This window comes from Electrona antarctica (assembly GCF_951216825.1).
Source record: "Electrona antarctica genome assembly, contig: scaffold_312, whole genome shotgun sequence".
In the NCBI taxonomy this organism is placed as follows: domain Eukaryota; kingdom Metazoa; phylum Chordata; class Actinopteri; order Myctophiformes; family Myctophidae; genus Electrona; species Electrona antarctica.
Genome location: NW_027638438.1, coordinates 52,501 through 72,500, shown reverse-complemented (window position 1 = coordinate 72,500; position 20,000 = coordinate 52,501). Strand labels below are relative to the sequence as shown.

Genomic DNA, 20,000 nt, shown 5'->3' with positions numbered 1-20,000 from the left:
TGATGTTGGTATCTTAGGAGAGATAACATGATGTTGGTACCACTAGGAGAGATAACATGATGTTGGTATCGTAGGAGAGATAACATGATGTTGGTATCGTAGGAGAGATAACATGATGTTGGTACCGTAGGAGAGATAACATGATGTTGGTATCGTAGGAGAGATAACATGATGTTGGTATCGTAGGAGAGATAACATGATGTTGGTATCGTAGGAGAGATAACATGATGTTGGTATCGTAGGAGAGATAACATGATGTTGGTATCGTAGGAGAGATAACATGATGTTGGTACCGTAGGAGAGATAACATGATGTTGGTATCGTAGGAGAGATAACATGATGTTGGTACCTTAGGAGAGATAACATGATGTTGGTATCGTAGGAGAGATAACATGATGTTGGTATCTTAGGAGAGATAACATGATGTTGGTATCTTAGGAGAGATAACATGATGTTGGTATCGTAGGAGAGATAACATGATGTTGGTATCGTAGGAGAGATAACATGATGTTGGTATCGTAGGAGAGATAACATGATGTTGGTATCGTAGGAGAGATAACATGATGTTGGTACCGTAGGAGAGATAACATGATGTTGGTATCGTAGGAGAGATAACATGATGTTGGTACCGTAGGAGAGATAACATGATGTTGGTATCGTAGGAGAGATAACATGATGTTGGTATCGTAGGAGAGATAACATGATGTTGGTATCGTAGGAGAGATAACATGATGTTGGTATCGTAGGAGAGATAACATGATGTTGGTACCGTAGGAGAGATAACATGATGTTGGTATCGTAGGAGAGATAACATGATGTTGGTACCTTAGGAGAGATAACATGATGTTGGTACCGTAGGAGAGATAACATGATGTTGGTACCACTAGGAGAGATAACATGATGTTGGTACCTTAGGAGAGATAACATGATGTTGGTATCGTAGGAGAGATAACATGATGTTGGTATCGTAGGAGAGATAACATGATGTTGGTACCTTAGGAGAGATAACATGATGTTGGTATCGTAGGAGAGATAACATGATGTTGGTATCGTAGGAGAGATAACATGATGTTGGTACCGTAGGAGAGATAACATGATGTTGGTATCGTAGGAGAGATAACATGATGTTGGTACCACTAGGAGAGATATCATGATGTCGGTATCGTAGGAGAGATAACATGATGTTGGTACCACTAGGAGAGATAACATGATGTCGGTACCTTAGGAGAGATAACATGATGTTGGTACCATTAGGAGAGATAACATGATGTTGGTATCGTAGGAGAGATAACATGATGTTGGTATCGTAGGAGAGATAACATGATGTTGGTATCCTAGGAGAGATAACATGATGTTGGTATCGTAGGAGAGATAACATGATGTTGGTACCATTAGGAGAGATAACATGATGTTGGTATCGTAGGAGAGATAACATGATGTTGGTATCGTAGGAGAGATAACATGATGTTGGTACCGTAGGAGAGATAACATGATGTTGGTATCGTAGGAGAGATAACATGATGTTGGTATCGTAGGAGAGATAACATGATGTTGGTATCGTAGGAGAGATAACATGATGTTGGTATCGTAGGAGAGATAACATGATGTTGGTATCGTAGGAGAGATAACATGATGTTGGTATCGTAGGAGAGATAACATGATGTTGGTACCACTAGGAGAGATAACATGATGTTGGTATCGTAGGAGAGATAACATGATGTTGGTATCGTAGGAGAGATAACATGATGTTGGTATCGTAGGAGAGATAACATGATGTTGGTACCACTAGGAGAGATAACATGATGTTGGTATCTTAGGAGAGATAACATGATGTTGGTATCGTAGGAGAGATAACATGATGTTGGTATCGTAGGAGAGATAACATGATGTTGGTATCGTAGGAGAGATAACATGATGTTGGTATCGTAGGAGAGATAACATGATGTTGGTATCGTAGGAGAGATAACATGATGTTGGTACCGTAGGAGAGATAACATGATGTTGGTATCGTAGGAGAGATAACATGATGTTGGTACCTTAGGAGAGATAACATGATGTTGGTACCGTAGGAGAGATAACATGATGTTGGTACCACTAGGAGAGATAACATGATGTTGGTACCTTAGGAGAGATAACATGATGTTGGTATCGTAGGAGAGATAACATGATGTTGGTATCGTAGGAGAGATAACATGATGTTGGTACCTTAGGAGAGATAACATGATGTTGGTATCGTAGGAGAGATAACATGATGTTGGTATCGTAGGAGAGATAACATGATGTTGGTACCGTAGGAGAGATAACATGATGTTGGTATCGTAGGAGAGATAACATGATGTTGGTACCACTATGAGAGATATCATGATGTCGGTATCGTAGGAGAGATAACATGATGTCGGTACCACTAGGAGAGATAACATGATGTTGGTACCACTAGGAGAGATAACATGATGTTGGTACCTTAGGAGAGATAACATGATGTTGGTACCATTAGGAGAGATAACATGATGTTGGTATCGTAGGAGAGATAACATGATGTTGGTATCGTAGGAGAGATAACATGATGTTGGTATCCTAGGAGAGATAACATGATGTTGGTATCGTAGGAGAGATAACATGATGTTGGTACCATTAGGAGAGATAACATGATGTTGGTATCGTAGGAGAGATAACATGATGTTGGTATCGTAGGAGAGATAACATGATGTTGGTATCGTAGGAGAGATAACATGATGTTGGTATCGTAGGAGAGATAACATGATGTTGGTATCGTAGGAGAGATAACATGATGTTGGTACCACTAGGAGAGATAACATGATGTTGGTATCGTAGGAGAGATAACATGATGTTGGTATCGTAGGAGAGATAACATGATGTTGGTATCGTAGGAGAGATAACATGATGTTGGTACCACTAGGAGAGATAACATGATGTTGGTATCTTAGGAGAGATAACATGATGTTGGTATCGTAGGAGAGATAACATGATGTTGGTATCGTAGGAGAGATAACATGATGTTGGTATCGTAGGAGAGATAACATGATGTTGGTACCTTAGGAGAGATAACATGATGTTGGTATCGTAGGAGAGATAACATGATGTTGGTACCGTAGGAGAGATAACATGATGTTGGTATCGTAGGAGAGATAACATGATGTTGGTACCTTAGGAGAGATAACATGATGTTGGTATCGTAGGAGAGATAACATGATGTTGGTATCGTAGGAGAGATAACATGATGTTGGTATCGTAGGAGAGATAACATGATGTTGGTATCGTAGGAGAGATAACATGATGTTGGTATCGTAGGAGAGATAACATGATGTTGGTATCGTAGGAGAGATAACATGATGTTGGTATCGTAGGAGAGATAACATGATGTTGGTATCGTAGGAGAGATAACATGATGTTGGTACCACTAGGAGAGATAACATGATGTTGGTATCGTAGGAGAGATAACATGATGTTGGTATCGTAGGAGAGATAACATGATGTTGGTATCGTAGGAGAGATAACATGATGTTGGTACCACTAGGAGAGATAACATGATGTTGGTATCTTAGGAGAGATAACATGATGTTGGTATCGTAGGAGAGATAACATGATGTTGGTATCGTAGGAGAGATAACATGATGTTGGTATCGTAGGAGAGATAACATGATGTTGGTACCTTAGGAGAGATAACATGATGTTGGTATCGTAGGAGAGATAACATGATGTTGGTATCGTAGGAGAGATAACATGATGTTGGTATCGTAGGAGAGATAACATGATGTTGGTATCGTAGGAGAGATAACATGATGTTGGTACCACTAGGAGAGATAACATGATGTTGGTATCGTAGGAGAGATAACATGATGTTGGTACCACTAGGAGAGATAACATGATGTTGGTATCGTAGGAGAGATAACATGATGTTGGTACCACTAGGAGAGATAACATGATGTTGGTATCGTAGGAGAGATAACATGATGTTGGTATCGTAGGAGAGATAACATGATGTTGGTATCGTAGGAGAGATAACATGATGTTGGTACCACTAGGAGAGATAACATGATGTTGGTATCGTAGGAGAGATAACATGATGTTGGTATCGTAGGAGAGATAACATGATGTTGGTACCGTAGGAGAGATAACATGATGTTGGTATCGTAGGAGAGATAACATGATGTTGGTATCGTAGGAGAGATAACATGATGTTGGTATCGTAGGAGAGATAACATGATGTTGGTATCGTAGGAGAGATAACATGATGTTGGTATCGTAGGAGAGATAACATGATGTTGGTATCGTAGGAGAGATAACATGATGTTGGTATCGTAGGAGAGATAACATGATGTTGGTACCACTAGGAGAGATAACATGATGTTGGTACCACTAGGAGAGATAACATGATGTTGGTACCGTAGGAGAGATAACATGATGTTGGTACCGTAGGAGAGATAACATGATGTCGGTACCACTAGGAGAGATAACATGATGTTGGTACCGTAGGAGAGATAACATGATGTTGGTACCGTAGGAGAGATAACATGATGTTGGTACCGTAGGAGAGATAACATGATGTTGGTATCGTAGGAGAGATAACATGATGTCGGTATCGTAGGAGAGATAACATGATGTCGGTATCGTAGGAGAGATAACATGATGTCGGTACCGTAGGAGAGATAACATGATGTCGGTACCGTAGGAGAGATAACATGATGTTGGTACCACTAGGAGAGATAACATGATGTTGGTACCACTAGGAGAGATAACATGATGTTGGTATCGTAGGAGAGATAACATGATGTTGGTATCGTAGGAGAGATAACATGATGTTGGTACCTTAGGAGAGATAACATGATGTTGGTACCTTAGGAGAGATAACATGATGTTGGTACCGTAGGAGAGATAACATGATGTCGGTATCGTAGGAGAGATAACATGATGTCGGTACCGTAGGAGAGATAACATGATGTTGGTGTCGTAGGAGAGATAACATGATGTTGGTACCGTAGGAGAGATAACATGATGTTGGTACCTTAGGAGAGATAACATGATGTTGGTATCCTAGGAGAGATAACATGATGTTGGTATCGTAGGAGAGATAACATGATGTTGGTACCGTAGGAGAGATAACATGATGTTGGTACCTTAGGAGAGATAACATGATGTTGGTACCTTAGGAGAGATAACATGATGTTGGTATCGTAGGAGAGATAACATGATGTTGGTATCGTAGGAGAGATAACATGATGTTGGTACCTTAGGAGAGATAACATGATGTCGGTACCGTAGGAGAGATAACATGATGTCGGTACCATTAGGAGAGATAACATGATGTTGGTACCGTAGGAGAGATAACATGATGTTGGTACCGTAGGAGAGATAACATGATGTTGGTACCGTAGGAGAGATAACATGATGTTGGTATCGTAGGAGAGATAACATGATGTTGGTACCGTAGGAGAGATAACATGATGTTGGTATCGTAGGAGAGATAACATGATGTTGGTACCTTAGGAGAGATAACATGATGTTGGTATCGTAGGAGAGATAACATGATGTTGGTACCTTAGGAGAGATAACATGATGTTTGTATCGTAGGAGAGATAACATGATGTTGGTACCATTAGGAGAGATAACATGATGTTGGTACCGTAGGAGAGATAACATGATGTTGGTACCATTAGGAGAGATAACATGATGTTGGTACCACTAGGAGAGATAACATGATGTTGGTACCGTAGGAGAGATAACATGATGTTGGTATCCTAGGAGAGATAACATGATGTTGGTACCGTAGGAGAGATAACATGATGTTGGTATCGTAGGAGAGATAACATGATGTTGGTATCGTAGGAGAGATAACATGATGTTGGTATCCTAGGAGAGATAACATGATGTTGGTATCGTAGGAGAGATAACATGATGTTGGTACCGTAGGAGAGATAACATGATGTTGGTACCTTAGGAGAGATAACATGATGTTGGTACCTTAGGAGAGATAACATGATGTTGGTACCTTAGGAGAGATAACATGATGTTGGTACCTTAGGAGAGATAACATGATGTTGGTACCGTAGGAGAGATAACATGATGTTGGTACCTTAGGAGAGATAACATGATGTTGGTACCTTAGGAGAGATAACATGATGTTGGTATCGTAGGAGAGATAACATGATGTTGGTATCCTAGGAGAGATAACATGATGTTGGTACCTTAGGAGAGATAACATGATGTTGGTACCATTAGGAGAGATAACATGATGTTGGTATCGTAGGAGAGATAACATGATGTCGGTACCTTAGGAGAGATAACATGATGTTGGTACCGTAGGAGAGATAACATGATGTTGGTACCGTAGGAGAGATAACATGATGTTGGTATCCTAGGAGAGATAACATGATGTTGGTACCGTAGGAGAGATAACATGATGTTGGTATCCTAGGAGAGATAACAACAGGCAAAATAACAATCCTTCTACGTTCTCTAATATTACACGTAGGATCGGTAAGGGCTTCCAGGGCGTAATGAAGCGCTATGGGTTCAAAGGTCAACCGGCGACCCACGGTCAAACCAAGACGCATCGCAGACCTGGAGCCTCGGGACCCGGAGGGGTGAGTAACAACACGCACACGCACACGCACACGCACACACACACGAGACCCGGAGGGGTGAGCGATACAGTAGCGAAGTGTGAACTGTGAATGTGGATAGTGCAGGGTTTTTTTTTTTTTACACCTAGACGGCTTTAAGATTAACACTCCGATTGCCCGGGGTTATTTAATTATTTAATCCATTAAATCAGAGGTTATTTAATCCATTAAATCAGAGCGCCCATCGATTTATAGCAGCGGAGCACTTTTACCGACGGACCGGATGTTATCCCGGATGTGGCTGTAGCAGCTAGATGTAGCCAAAACACTCTAGAGGTCGATCGACAACAACGGGAGGTATGATTTAATCTATCGCGTGGGCCGTCCTAACACAGGATCTTTTCTTAGAATTGGACGGGATGATTTAGTTCAAGAGTTATTAACGTTTTAAGATTTTCGGTCTCGTCGGCAAAACGAGACCGAAATGGTGTCCCACTATTACGCAACATCGAGTGTTGCGCAAACAGGCGCTCCCAGGCTGTGGAGCGATGCGATCGGCTTGGATATCAATAACCTCCGTCTTATTGATAAAACTTCGTCCTGGGTGTTACTAATAGAAAGGACGGTGAACCTGGTCCTGGGCGATCGGGGTGTTCCTAATAAAGGATGGTGAACTTGGTCCTGGGCGACCGGGGTGTTCCTAATAGAAAGGAGGGTAAACTTCGTCCTGGGCGCTGGGTGTTACTAATAAAGGACGGTGAACTTGGTCCTGGGCGACCGGGGTGTTCCTAATAAAGGATGGTGAACTTGGTCCTGGGCGATCAGGGTGTTACTAATAAAGGATGGTGAACTTGGTCCTGGGCGCTGGGTGTTCCTAATAAAGGATGGTGAACTTGGTCCAGGGCGATCGGGGTGTTCCTAATAAAGGATGGTGAACTTGGTCCTGGGCGACCGGGGTGTTCCTAATAAAGGATGGTGAACTTGGTCCTGGGCGACCGGGTTGTTCCTAATAAAGGACGGTGAACTTGGTCATGGGCGATCGGGGTGTTACTAATAAAGGACGGTGAACTTGGTCCTGGGCGATCGGGGTGTTACTAATAAAGGACGGTGAACTTGGTCCTGGGCGATCGGGGTGTTACTAATAAAGGATGGTGAACTTGGTCCTGGGCGATCGGGGTGTTACTAATAAAGGATGGTGAACTTGGTCCTGGGCGATCGGGGTGTTACTAATAAAGGATGGTGAACTTGGTCCAGGGCGACCGGGGTGTTCCTAATAAAGGATGGTGAACTTGGTCCTGGGCGACCGGGGTGTTCCTAATAAAGGATGGTGAACTTGGTCCTGGGCGACCGGGGTGTTCCTAATAAAGGACGGTGAACTTGGTCCTGGGCGATCGGGGTGTTACTAATAAAGGATGGTGAACTTGGTCCTGGGCGATCGGGGTGTTCCTAATAAAGGATGGTGAACTTGGTCCTGGGCGATCGGGGTGTTCCTAATAAAGGATGGTGAACTTGGTCCAGGGCGACCGGGGTGTTCCTAATAAAGGATGGTGAACTTGGTCCTGGGCGACCGGGGTGTTCCTAATAAAGGACGGTGAACTTGGTCCTGGGCGATCGGGGTGTTACTAATAAAGGATGGTGAACTTGGTCCTGGGCGATCGGGGTGTTCCTAATAAAGGATGGTGAACTTGGTCCTGGGCGATCGGGGTGTTCCTAATAAAGGATGGTGAACTTGGTCCTGGGCGATCGGGGTGTTACTAATAAAGGATGGTGAACTTGGTCCTGGGCGATCGGGGTGTTACTAATAAAGGATGGTGAACTTGGTCATGGGCGATCGGGGTGTTCCTAATAAAGGACTGTGAACTTGGTCCTGGGCGATCGGGGTGTTACTAATAAAGGATGGTGAACTTGGTCCTGGGCGACCGGGGTGTTCCTAATAAAGGATGGTGAACTTGGTCCTGGGCGATCGGGGTGTTACTAATAAAGGATGGTGAACTTGGTCCTGGGCGATCGGGGTGTTACTAATAAAGGATGGTGAACTTGGTCCTGGGCGATCGGGGTGTTACTAATAAAGGATGGTGAACTTGGTCCTGGGCGATCGGGGTGTTACTAATAAAGGATGGTGAACTTGGTCCTGGGCGATCGGGGTGTTACTAATAAAGGATGGTGAACTTGGTCCTGGGCGATCGGGGTGTTACTAATAAAGGATGGTGAACTTGGTCCTGGGCGACCTGGGTGTTACTAATAAAGGATGGTGAACTTGGTCCTGGGCGATCGGGGTGTTACTAATAAAGGATGGTGAACTTGGTCCTGGGCGACCGGGGTGTTCCTAATAAAGGACGGTGAACTTGGTCCTGGGCGACCGGCGTGTTCCTAATAAAGGACGGTGAACTTGGTCCTGGGCGATCGGGGTGTTCCTAATAAAGGATGGTGAACTTGGTCCTGGGCGATCGGGGTGTTACTAATAAAGGATGGTGAACTTGGTCCTGGGCGATCGGGGTGTTACTAATAAAGGACGGTGAACTTGGTCCTGGGCGATCGGGGTGTTACTAATAAAGGACGGTGAACTTGGTCATGGGCGATCGGGGTGTTACTAATAAAGGATGGTGAACTTGGTCCTGGGCGATCGGGGTGTTCCTAATAAAGGATGGTGAACTTGGTCCTGGGCGATCGGGGTGTTACTAATAAAGGATGGTGAACTTGGTCCTGGGCGATCGGGGTGTTACGAATAAAGGATGGTGAACTTGGTCCTGGGCGACCGGGGTGTTACTAATAAAGGATGGTGAACTTGGTCCAGGGCGATCGGGGTGTTCCTAATAAAGGATGGTGAACTTGGTCCTGGGCGATCGGGGTGTTCCTAATAAAGGATGGTGAACTTGGTCCTGGGCGATCGGGGTGTTCCTAATAAAGGATGGTGAACTTGGTCCTGGGCGATCGGGGTGTTACTAATAAAGGATGGTGAACTTGGTCCTGGGCGATCGGGGTGTTACGAATAAAGGATGGTGAACTTGGTCCTGGGCGATCGGGGTGTTACTAATAAAGGATGGTGAACTTGGTCCTGGGCGATCGGGGTGTTACTAATAGAAAGGATGGTGAACTTGGTCCTGGGCGATCGGGGTGTTACTAATAAAGGATGGTGAACTTGGTCCTGGGCGACCGGGGTGTTCCTAATAAAGGATGGTGAACTTGGTCATGGGCGATCGGGTTGTTCCTAATAAAGGATGGTGAACTTGGTCCTGGGCGATCGGGGTGTTCCTAATAAAGGATGGTGAACTTGGTCCTGGGCGACCGGGTTGTTCCTAATAAAGGACGGTGAACTTGGTCCTGGGCGATCGGGGTGTTCCTAATAAAGGATGGTGAACTTGGTCATGGGCGATCGGGGTGTTACTAATAAAGGATGGTGAACTTGGTCCTGGGCGATCGGGGTGTTACTAATAAAGGATGGTGAACTTGGTCCTGGGCGATCGGGGTGTTACTAATAAAGGATGGTAAACTTGGTCATGGGCGATCGGGGTGTTACTAATAAAGGATGGTGAACTTGGTCCTGGGCGATCGGGGTGTTACTAATAGAAAGGATGGTAAACTTGGTCCTGGGCGATCGGGGTGTTACTAATAAAGGATGGTGAACTTGGTCCTGGGCGATCGGGGTGTTCCTAATAAAGGATGGTGAACTTGGTCCTGGGCGACCGGGGTGTTCCTAATAAAGGATGGTGAACTTGGTCATGGGCGATCGGGGTGTTCCTAATAAAGGACGGTGAACTTGGTCCTGGGCGATCGGGGTGTTACTAATAAAGGATGGTGAACTTGGTCCTGGGCGACCGGGGTGTTCCTAATAAAGGATGGTGAACTTGGTCCTGGGCGATCGGGGTGTTACTAATAAAGGATGGTGAACTTGGTCCTGGGCGACCGGGGTGTTCCTAATAAAGGATGGTGAACTTGGTCCTGGGCGACCGGGGTGTTCCTAATAAAGGATGGTGAACTTGGTCCTGGGCGATCGGGGTGTTCCTAATAAAGGATGGTGAACTTGGTCCTGGGCGATCGGGGTGTTCCTAATAAAGGATGGTGAACTTGGTCCTGGGCGACCGGGGTGTTCCTAATAAAGGATGGTGAACTTGGTCCTGGGCGATCGGGGTGTTCCTAATAAAGGATGGTGAACTTGGTCCTGGGCGATCGGGGTGTTCCTAATAAAGGATGGTGAACTTGGTCCTGGGCGATCGGGGTGTTCCTAATAAAGGATGGTGAACTTGGTCCTGGGCGACCGGGTTGTTCCTAATAAAGGACGGTGAACTTGGTCCTGGGCGATCGGGGTGTTACTAATAAAGGATGGTGAACTTGGTCCTGGGCGACCGGGGTGTTCCTAATAAAGGATGGTGAACCTGGTCCTGGGCGATCGGGGTGTTCCTAATAAAGGATGGTGAACTTGGTCCTGGGCGACCGGGGTGTTCCTAATAAAGGATGGTGAACTTGGTCCTGGGCGACCGGGGTGTTCCTAATAAAGGATGGTGAACCTGGTCCTGGGCGATCGGGGTGTTACTAATAAAGGATGGTGAACTTGGTCCTGGGCGATCGGGGTGTTCCTAATAAAGGATGGTGAACTTGGTCCTGGGCGATCGGGGTGTTCCTAATAAAGGATGGTGAACTTGGTCCTGGGCGATCGGGGTGTTCCTAATAAAGGATGGTGAACTTGGTCCTGGGCGATCGGGGTGTTCCTAATAAAGGATGGTGAACTTGGTCCTGGGCGACCGGGTTGTTCCTAATAAAGGACGGTGAACTTGGTCCTGGGCGATCGGGGTGTTACTAATAAAGGATGGTGAACTTGGTCCTGGGCGACCGGGGTGTTCCTAATAAAGGATGGTGAACTTGGTCCTGGGCGATCGGCGTGTTACTAATAAAGGATGGTGAACTTGGTCCTGGGCGATCGGGGTGTTACTAATAAAGGATGGTGAACTTGGTCCTGGGCGATCGGGGTGTTACTAATAAAGGACGGTGAACTTGGTCCTGGGCGATCGGGGTGTTCCTAATAAAGGATGGTGAACTTGGTCCTGGGCGATCGGGGTGTTCCTAATAAAGGATGGTGAACTTGGTCCTGGGCGACCGGGTTGTTCCTAATAAAGGATGGTGAACTTGGTCCTGGGCGATCGGGGTGTTCCTAATAAAGGACGGTGAACTTGGTCCTGGGCGATCGGGGTGTTCCTAATAAAGGATGGTGAACTTGGTCCTGGGCGATCGGGGTGTTCCTAATAAAGGATGGTGAACTTGGTCCTGGGCGATCGGGGTGTTACTAATAAAGGATGGTGAACTTGGTCCTGGGCGATCGGGGTGTTCCTAATAAAGGACGGTGAACTTGGTCCTGGGCGATCGGGGTGTTCCTAATAAAGGATGGTGAACTTGGTCCTGGGCGATCGGGGTGTTCCTAATAAAGGATGGTGAACTTGGTCCTGGGCGATCGGGGTGTTCCTAATAAAGGATGGTGAACTTGGTCCTGGGCGATCGGGGTGTTACTAATAAAGGATGGTGAACTTGGTCCTGGGCGACCGGGGTGTTCCTAATAAAGGATGGTGAACCTGGTCCTGGGCGATCGGGGTGTTCCTAATAAAGGATGGTGAACTTGGTCCTGGGCGACCGGGGTGTTCCTAATAAAGGATGGTGAACTTGGTCCTGGGCGACCGGGGTGTTCCTAATAAAGGATGGTGAACCTGGTCCTGGGCGATCGGGGTGTTACTAATAAAGGATGGTGAACTTGGTCCTGGGCGATCGGGGTGTTCCTAATAAAGGATGGTGAACTTGGTCCTGGGCGATCGGGGTGTTCCTAATAAAGGATGGTGAACTTGGTCCTGGGCGACCGGGGTGTTACTAATAAAGGATGGTGAACTTGGTCCTGGGCGATCGGGGTGTTCCTAATAAAGGATGGTGAACTTGGTCCTGGGCGACCGGGGTGTTCCTAATAAAGGATGGTGAACTTGGTCCTGGGCGATCGGGGTGTTCCTAATAAAGGATGGTGAACCTGGTCCTGGGCGATCGGGGTGTTCCTAATAAAGGATGGTGAACTTGGTCATGGGCGATCGGGGTGTTACTAATAAAGGATGGTGAACTTGGTCCTGGGCGATCGGGGTGTTACTAATAAAGGATGGTGAACTTGGTCCTGGGCGACCGGGGTGTTCCTAATAAAGGATGGTGAACCTGGTCCTGGGCGATCGGGGTGTTCCTAATAAAGGATGGTGAACCTGGTCCTGGGCGATCGGGGTGTTCCTAATAAAGGACGGTGAACTTGGTCCTGGGCGACCGGGGTGTTCCTAATAAAGGATGGTGAACCTGGTCCTGGGCGATCGGGGTGTTCCTAATAAAGGATGGTGAACTTGGTCATGGGCGATCGGGGTGTTCCTAATAAAGGATGGTGAACTTGGTCATGGGCGATCGGGGTGTTCCTAATAAAGGATGGTGAACTTGGTCATGGGCGACCGGGGTGTTCCTAATAAAGGATGGTGAACTTGGTCCTGGGCGACCGGGGTGTTCCTAATAAAGGATGGTGAACTTGGTCATGGGCGATCGGGGTGTTCCTAATAAAGGATCAGAGTAAAAGCGGACAAGTTTTCCCTGCACCCCAGAGCTCCTATTGTGAAGGAATCCCGGGAATGATGAGTGTTAAATAGCGTGGAAAGCGGGTTATGCAGCAAAACTGTTGAAGGGAAACATGTATTAATATGGATGGATGTAAAGTGGGTTTATGTCTTGATCAGCAGTTGTGTCTCGCACCTCGCGATAATAAAACATGGTAACATTCATATCACTTGACAGGATAAAATACAAGACAATGGATCCTTTCTCTCTCTCTCTCTCTCTCATACATAAAGGATGCTTTCCACCTCACCAATATCGGGCGGTGGAAAGCTTCTGTTTCCGTGAAAATCTGCTGTTGAACGTGCGGTCGGTACTCCGTCGTGTCGGGACGTTGAACGTGCGGTCGGTACTCCGTCGTGTCGGGACGTTGAACGTGCGGTCGGTACTCCGTCGTGTCGGGATGCGACCGTCGGACTGCAGCGGGCCTGTTGTTGAAAAAGAGCCACACAGTGTTGATTTTCGTCGACTAAAACTGACAAAAAAAGTTTGTCGACTACCTTTTTTTCCACTGAGGAAAACTACATGGAAAATAAATGAAAACTAAGCTACGACGACTAAAACTAACTAGTGTACAAGAGATCCAGTTTAAGTAAAAGACAAGTCATTTTATGCTTGGTTGCATGCTGAAAATAGCACATCTACAAGCTCACAACACGTCGCAGCGCGACGTGTTGTGAGCTTGTAGATCTGCTATTTTCAGCAAAGGGTAAAATCAGTCATTGCGACGGCGTCAATGCACGCCGACTAACTTAGTCGACTAAATCAACTGTGGATTTAGTTGACTAATATCTTATGATATTTATTCGACTAAAAAGGATACGTAGCTTGCGGAGTTAGTTCAGTCAGATATACTCGAAGGGTTTCATGCTGTGCTCAAGGGCGCATGCGTATACTCAAGGGGTTAATATGCTGCATTACTATGTGGGTGTATTCAGTGCAAGACCCACATGTCATTCGCTGACGTGGCAGTCAGCTGACTGAATTGGGCGGGCTATTTAAGCTCACTAGACTGCATGCATCTTCCTGCCTTCCTTCTGCTTATGGTTCCTGGTTGTTATGTGATGTTTGCTCCCACCACCACCCCAGCACCACCGGTGGGCTCTGTTATTTATGCTCCCCATGGGGGGGTTGTTGTTGTATATCTACGCAATAACAACCGCCGTGGGCGACTGTGGCTCAAGAGGTAGAGCAGGTCGTCCAATGATCCATGGGTCGGCGGTTTGAATCCCGGCTCCTCCTGTCTCCTGTCCATGTCGAAGTGTCCTTGGGCAAGACACTGAACCCCAAATTGCTCCCGGTGTGCTGGTTGGTACCTTGCATGGCTTCCACCGCAATCGGTGTATGAATGTGTGTGTGAATGGGTTATTGTAATGCACAATCTATTTAAAGCGCCTTGGATAGAGGCGCTATATAAATGCACCATTTACCATTTCTATCTCCCTGCTCTTAATGTTTAATATTGTGAAAATATTATTGTGAAAAAAATGTAGCCGAGTCGAACGCCAAGATAAAATATTATATCCACACTTTTATTCTCATTCTATAAATACATATTGGTTAAATCTATTCGTGAGTTATCTGACTGAAATAGACTAACGCTAAAACATTCCAGGTGACTAAAATTGTGACTCCAACTAAAATCAACATTTTGCTGTCAAAATCAGCACTGGAGCCAGAGGCTATTTTTTGTATAGCCGTCTGTCTGTCGCTGGCGGCTCTCAGGTGCATTCAGCTGTCTGTCTGTCTGTCTGTCTGTCTGTCTGTCTGTCTGTCTGTCTGTCTGTCTGTCTGTCTGTCTGTCTGTCTGTCTGTCTGTCTGTCTGTCTGTCTGTCTGTCTGTCTGTCTGTCTGTCTGTCTGTCTGTCTGTCTGTCTGTCTGTCTGTCTGTCTGTCTGTCTGTCTGTCTGTCTGTCTGTCAGTCTGTCTGTCGCTGGCGGCTCTCAGGTGCATTCAGCTGTCTGTCTGTCTGTCAGTCAGTCTGTCTGTCTGTCTGTCTGTCTGTCTGTCTGTCTGTCTGTCTGTCTGTCTGTCTGTCTGTCGCTGGCGGCTCTCAGGTGCATTCAGCTGTCTGTCTGTCTGTCTGTCTGTCTGTCTGTCTGTCAGTCTGTCTGTCGCTGGCGGCTCTCAGGTGCATTCAGCAAGGGTTTGTTTCCCCCACACCTTCCAACCCTCTGATCTCCAGGCTTCATTGGACCGCCAGCCTCAGCCTGTCGTAATAATGCAACGCGACACACAGTGCACTGCTCCGCCGGGAGCGCTTTTATGTGGATGTGTTTTGGGTGTCGGTCACATTTCCAACCGTAATGTGATGTGAGTGCTCACCTTGCGTGACTCCTCTTAAAGACACACCATCAAAAGCGTGACTCCTCTTAAAGACACACCATCAAAAGCGTGACTCCTCTTAAAGACACACCATCAAAAGCGTGACTCCTCTTAAAGACACACCATCAAAAGCGTGACTCCTCTTAAAGACACACCATCAAAAGCGTGACTCCTCTTCAAGACACACCATCAAAAGCGTGACTCCTCTTCAAGACACACCATCAAAAGCGTGACTCCTCTTAAAGACACACCATCAAAAGCGTGACTCCTCTTAAAGACACACCATCAAAAGCGTGACTCCTCTTAAAGACACACCATCAAAAGCGTGACTCCTCTTCAAGACACACCATCAAAAGCGTGACTCCTCTTAAAGACACACCATCAAAAGCGTGACTCCTCTTAAAGACACACCATCAAAAGCGTGACTCCTCTTAAAGACACACCATCAAAAGCGTGACTCCTCTTCAAGACACACCATCAAAAGCGTGACTCCTCTTCAAGACACACCATCAAAAGCGTGACTCCTCTTCAAGACACACCATCAAAAGCGTGACTCCTCTTAAAGACACACCATCAAAAGCGTGACTCCTCTTCAAGACACACCATCAAAAGCGTGACTCCTCTTCAAGACACACCATCAAAAGCGTGACTCCTCTTCAAGACACACCATCAAAAGCGTGACTCCTCTTAAAGACACACCATCAAAAGCGTGACTCCTCTTAAAGACACACCATCAAAAGCGTGACTCCTCTTAAAGACACACCATCAAAAGTCTCATACAGTTATGTGTTGGAAGGAAGCTTTCATGATGTAACCCCTTTTGGTGTTTTAAACATTATGTTATAATTTAGCTATTGAAAAATAGCAGATCTACAAGCTCGTAGCGCGCCACCGAGTGGCGCACTACGAGCTTGTAGATCTGCTATTTTTGAAAAATCATAAATATTTATTTCAGAAAACTGGAGGATTTAGAAGATTTTTTTTTTTTTTAATTTCGAGGTCAGGTCCTCAATGGGCTAAAACACCAAAAAGGGGTTCCTGTCCTGAATGGGGTAAGAGTCTAAGAGAGAGCCAGAGCAGCAAAGGAACGAGAGGTCGTGGTGAATCAATACAGATGAAGGACAGATTTGCAACGATCTTTACACAACTTACATTTCAGACTAAATGAATAATGATGATCTTTATTGTCCCGAAGGATATGCCTCTTCACCGGTACTGTTCAAAGTAACGCCCACGTGAAAAACAACACGGAGCACATAACACCAAAGACCAAATCACACCCGTGTGAACTGAGTGGTGCAAGGTCTTATATAGCCTGATCAGCTGTGGTCTGACGTAATGTCAGTGACCATAGTAACCATGCTCACCTGTGCACGGACACGTACACAGGTACACAAACATACAGACACAGCTGGTTATTGGAGTGGTTTGCACCACTCAAAAACATGAGGTCCCCCACTGTCTGTACAAAGCAGGGGTTCTCAACGTTTTTGGCCGGGGACCCCCGGAAGTGGTTTGGCAATGTCTCGGGACCCCCGCCCCGCCCCCTCCCGCCCCCCCAATATAAATTGACTGCTACAATAACCTTAATAATAGAGACAATACACCATGAATAAATACTGAAACCAGATATAATCATTAGGGAAGGTGTATGCATGTACTATGTGTACTATATGTAAACTCTTCATTTCCTTTTTCCAGCCATTCAGTTGCAAAAAAAAAGAAAAAAGCAGTGGCGTGCACAGACATTTAGAGGGGCAGGTGCTCAAGTTAAAAAAGGGCAACTTGTGCAGCGCGTGGAACCGGCCGGTTGCCTTAATCCATTTTGGGCGGGAACCCCTTTTGGTGTTAGCATTATGTTATGCTTTAGCTATTGAAAAATAGCAGATCTACAAGCTCATAGCGCGCCACCGAGTGGCGCGCTACGAGCTTGTAGGTCTGCTATTTATTTATTTTTTCCAAAAGGGCACATTGCCAAAAGGGCAGGGGGTGCTCTAGCACCCCCTAGTGTCTATCTGTGCACGCCACTGGAAAAAACACCTTTTTCCCGTGGGTTGAGAACCAGGGGTTCAACCCGTGGGTTGAGAACCCCTGTTATACAGAACCATCAGACATCAGGTCCCCACTGTCTGTATAAAGCCCATTTTGACCTGAGATCAGATTCTAAAAATGTCTTCTACATCCTGACAGTTTTCTGAAAAAGCCATGTTTCTATGTCAGTCGTTCTTCGATTTTTCAAAAATAGCAGACCTACAAGCTCGTAGCGCGCCACTCGGTGGCGCGCTACGAGCTTGTAGATCTGCTATTTTTCAATAGCTAACGCATAACATGATGCTAACACCAAAAGGGGTTCCCGCCCAAAATGGATTAAGGCAACCGGCCGGTTCCACGCGCTGCACAAGGTGCCCTTTTTTAACTTGAGCACCTGCCCCTCTAAATGTCTGTGCACGCCACTGCCCACTATCAGACATCAGGTCCCCACTGTCTGTATAAATCCCATTTTGACCTGAGATCAGATTCTAAAAATGTCTTCTACATCCTGACAGTTTTCTGTAAAAGCTATGTTTCTATGTCAGTCGTTCTTCGATTTTTCAAAAATAGCAGACCTACAAGCTCGTAGCGCGCCACTCGGTGGCGCGCTACGAGCTTGTAGGTCTGCTATTTTTCAATAGCTAAAGCATAACATGATGCTAACACCAAAAGGGGTTCCCGCCCAGAATGGGTTAAAGGGCCACTTCACCCCTTTTGCAACCAGATCTTATTTTAATGATGTTTGGGAGTCAAACACTTTCCTGGGGTTTTTATGTGGGTAAAGTGTCCATGGGCTCCGTGATGTCATGGACACTGGGCTCACTTCCTTCCTGGACTACATGTTGTCTCAGTAAGACAGCCCTCCCCCTATCCACAAGGAGGAGCAGTGGACCAAAGCATTATGGGGATTGTAGTCCAGGAAGGAAGTGAGCCCTGTGTCCATGACATCATGGAGCCCACGGCCACTTTGAAATGCTGAAATATCTAAAAAAAACAAATTGCCCACATAAAAACCCCAGGAAAGTGTTTCTTGACTCCCGAACATCATTAAATTAAGATCTGGTTGCAAAAGGGGTGAAGTAGCCCTTTAACCCATTTTGGGCGGGAACCCCTTTTGGTGTTAGCATCATGTTATGCTTTAGCTATTGAAAAATAGCAGATCTACAAGCTCATAGCGCGCCACCGAGTGGCGCGCTATGAGCTTGGAGGTCTGCTATTTTTTAAAAATCGAAGAACGACTGACATAGAAACATAGCTTTATCAGAAAACTGTCAGGATGTAGAAGACATTTTTAGAATCTGATCTCAGGTCAAAATGGGTTAATGCTGTGATGGCTGAGGGGACAGAAAAAAATTGACTTTTTTTTCACGTCAAGCTTTACAATGTGCAAGATCGGAGTAACTTTCTGTCTAAGAGGCATGATCTACACACACACACCAACACACACCAACACACACACACACCACACACCACACACACACACCACACACACACACACACACCACACACCACACACCACACACGCACACCAACACACACACCAACACACACACCAACACACACCACACACCACACACACACACACACACACACACACACACACCAACACACACCAACACACCAACACACACACCACACACCACACACACACACACACACACACACAATACACACACACTGAGAGAGAGAGTGAATAATTCCCGCTTGATTATACACTTAACGCCCATTTTAAGCATGCATATTGCTGGTATATTGGGCAAATTAACAAACGCTGCAGTAAAGTTATTGCGGGAAGGGAATTGGCTTGAACTTTTTTTTTAAATTATTGCTTTTGCTAAATCCTCGAGGCGCCGATTATTGCATTCTCATGCATTCACAGCACCAAGCTTAGCAGGGGACAGACAGACAGACAGACAGACAGGGGACAGACATTCCAGACATCCCCCCCCCCCCCCCCCCCATCTCAAAATATGTTGTTCCAGAGCCCCCCTCAGAAGCAAAGCTTTGAGTTAAAAACATTTTGACGATTTTTCCAAAAATAGCAGATCTACAAGCTCGTAGTATCTTTCAACAGCTAAAGCTGACAATAATGGTTAAAGTGACACGGGTGCGTTTTCCAGTCCTTAACCCATTCAGGCCTGACGTCGAAATTAAAAAAAAAAGGTTTTCTAAATCATGACAATTTTCGGCAAGATTTGAGGCACATTTTAAAGATTTTTCAAAAATAGCAGACCTACAAGTTCATAGCGCGCCACTCGGTGGCGCGCTATGAGCTTGTAGATCTGCTATTTTTCAATAGCTAAATTATAACAATGTTTAAAACACCAAAAGGGGTTCCCGCCCCAAAATGGGTTAATGGTTAATGTGGTTAAACGCTAACGTGACATGGATGCGTTCCAGGTCTCAATGGGTTAATGGGATAAACCGTGAGAGCTGAGAGTCCTCTCAGCC

At 45.8% G+C, this 20,000-nt stretch overlaps 1 protein-coding gene across 3 annotated transcripts in view; it reads left to right on the top strand.

The window, feature by feature from the left end:
• Positions 1–20,000, top strand: part of mrpl3 (mitochondrial ribosomal protein L3) — an 86,139-nt gene that overhangs the window by 61,343 nt on the left and 4,796 nt on the right. Inside the window, exon 7 of one of the 3 annotated variants that reach the window (XM_079530981.1) lies at positions 6,491–6,602. The exons of the other annotated variants lie outside the window; for them this stretch is intronic. Coding sequence (XP_079387107.1) covers positions 6,491–6,602 — 112 coding nt within the window. The remainder of the gene's footprint in view (positions 1–6,490; positions 6,603–20,000) is intronic. 3 annotated transcript variants of the gene reach the window in all.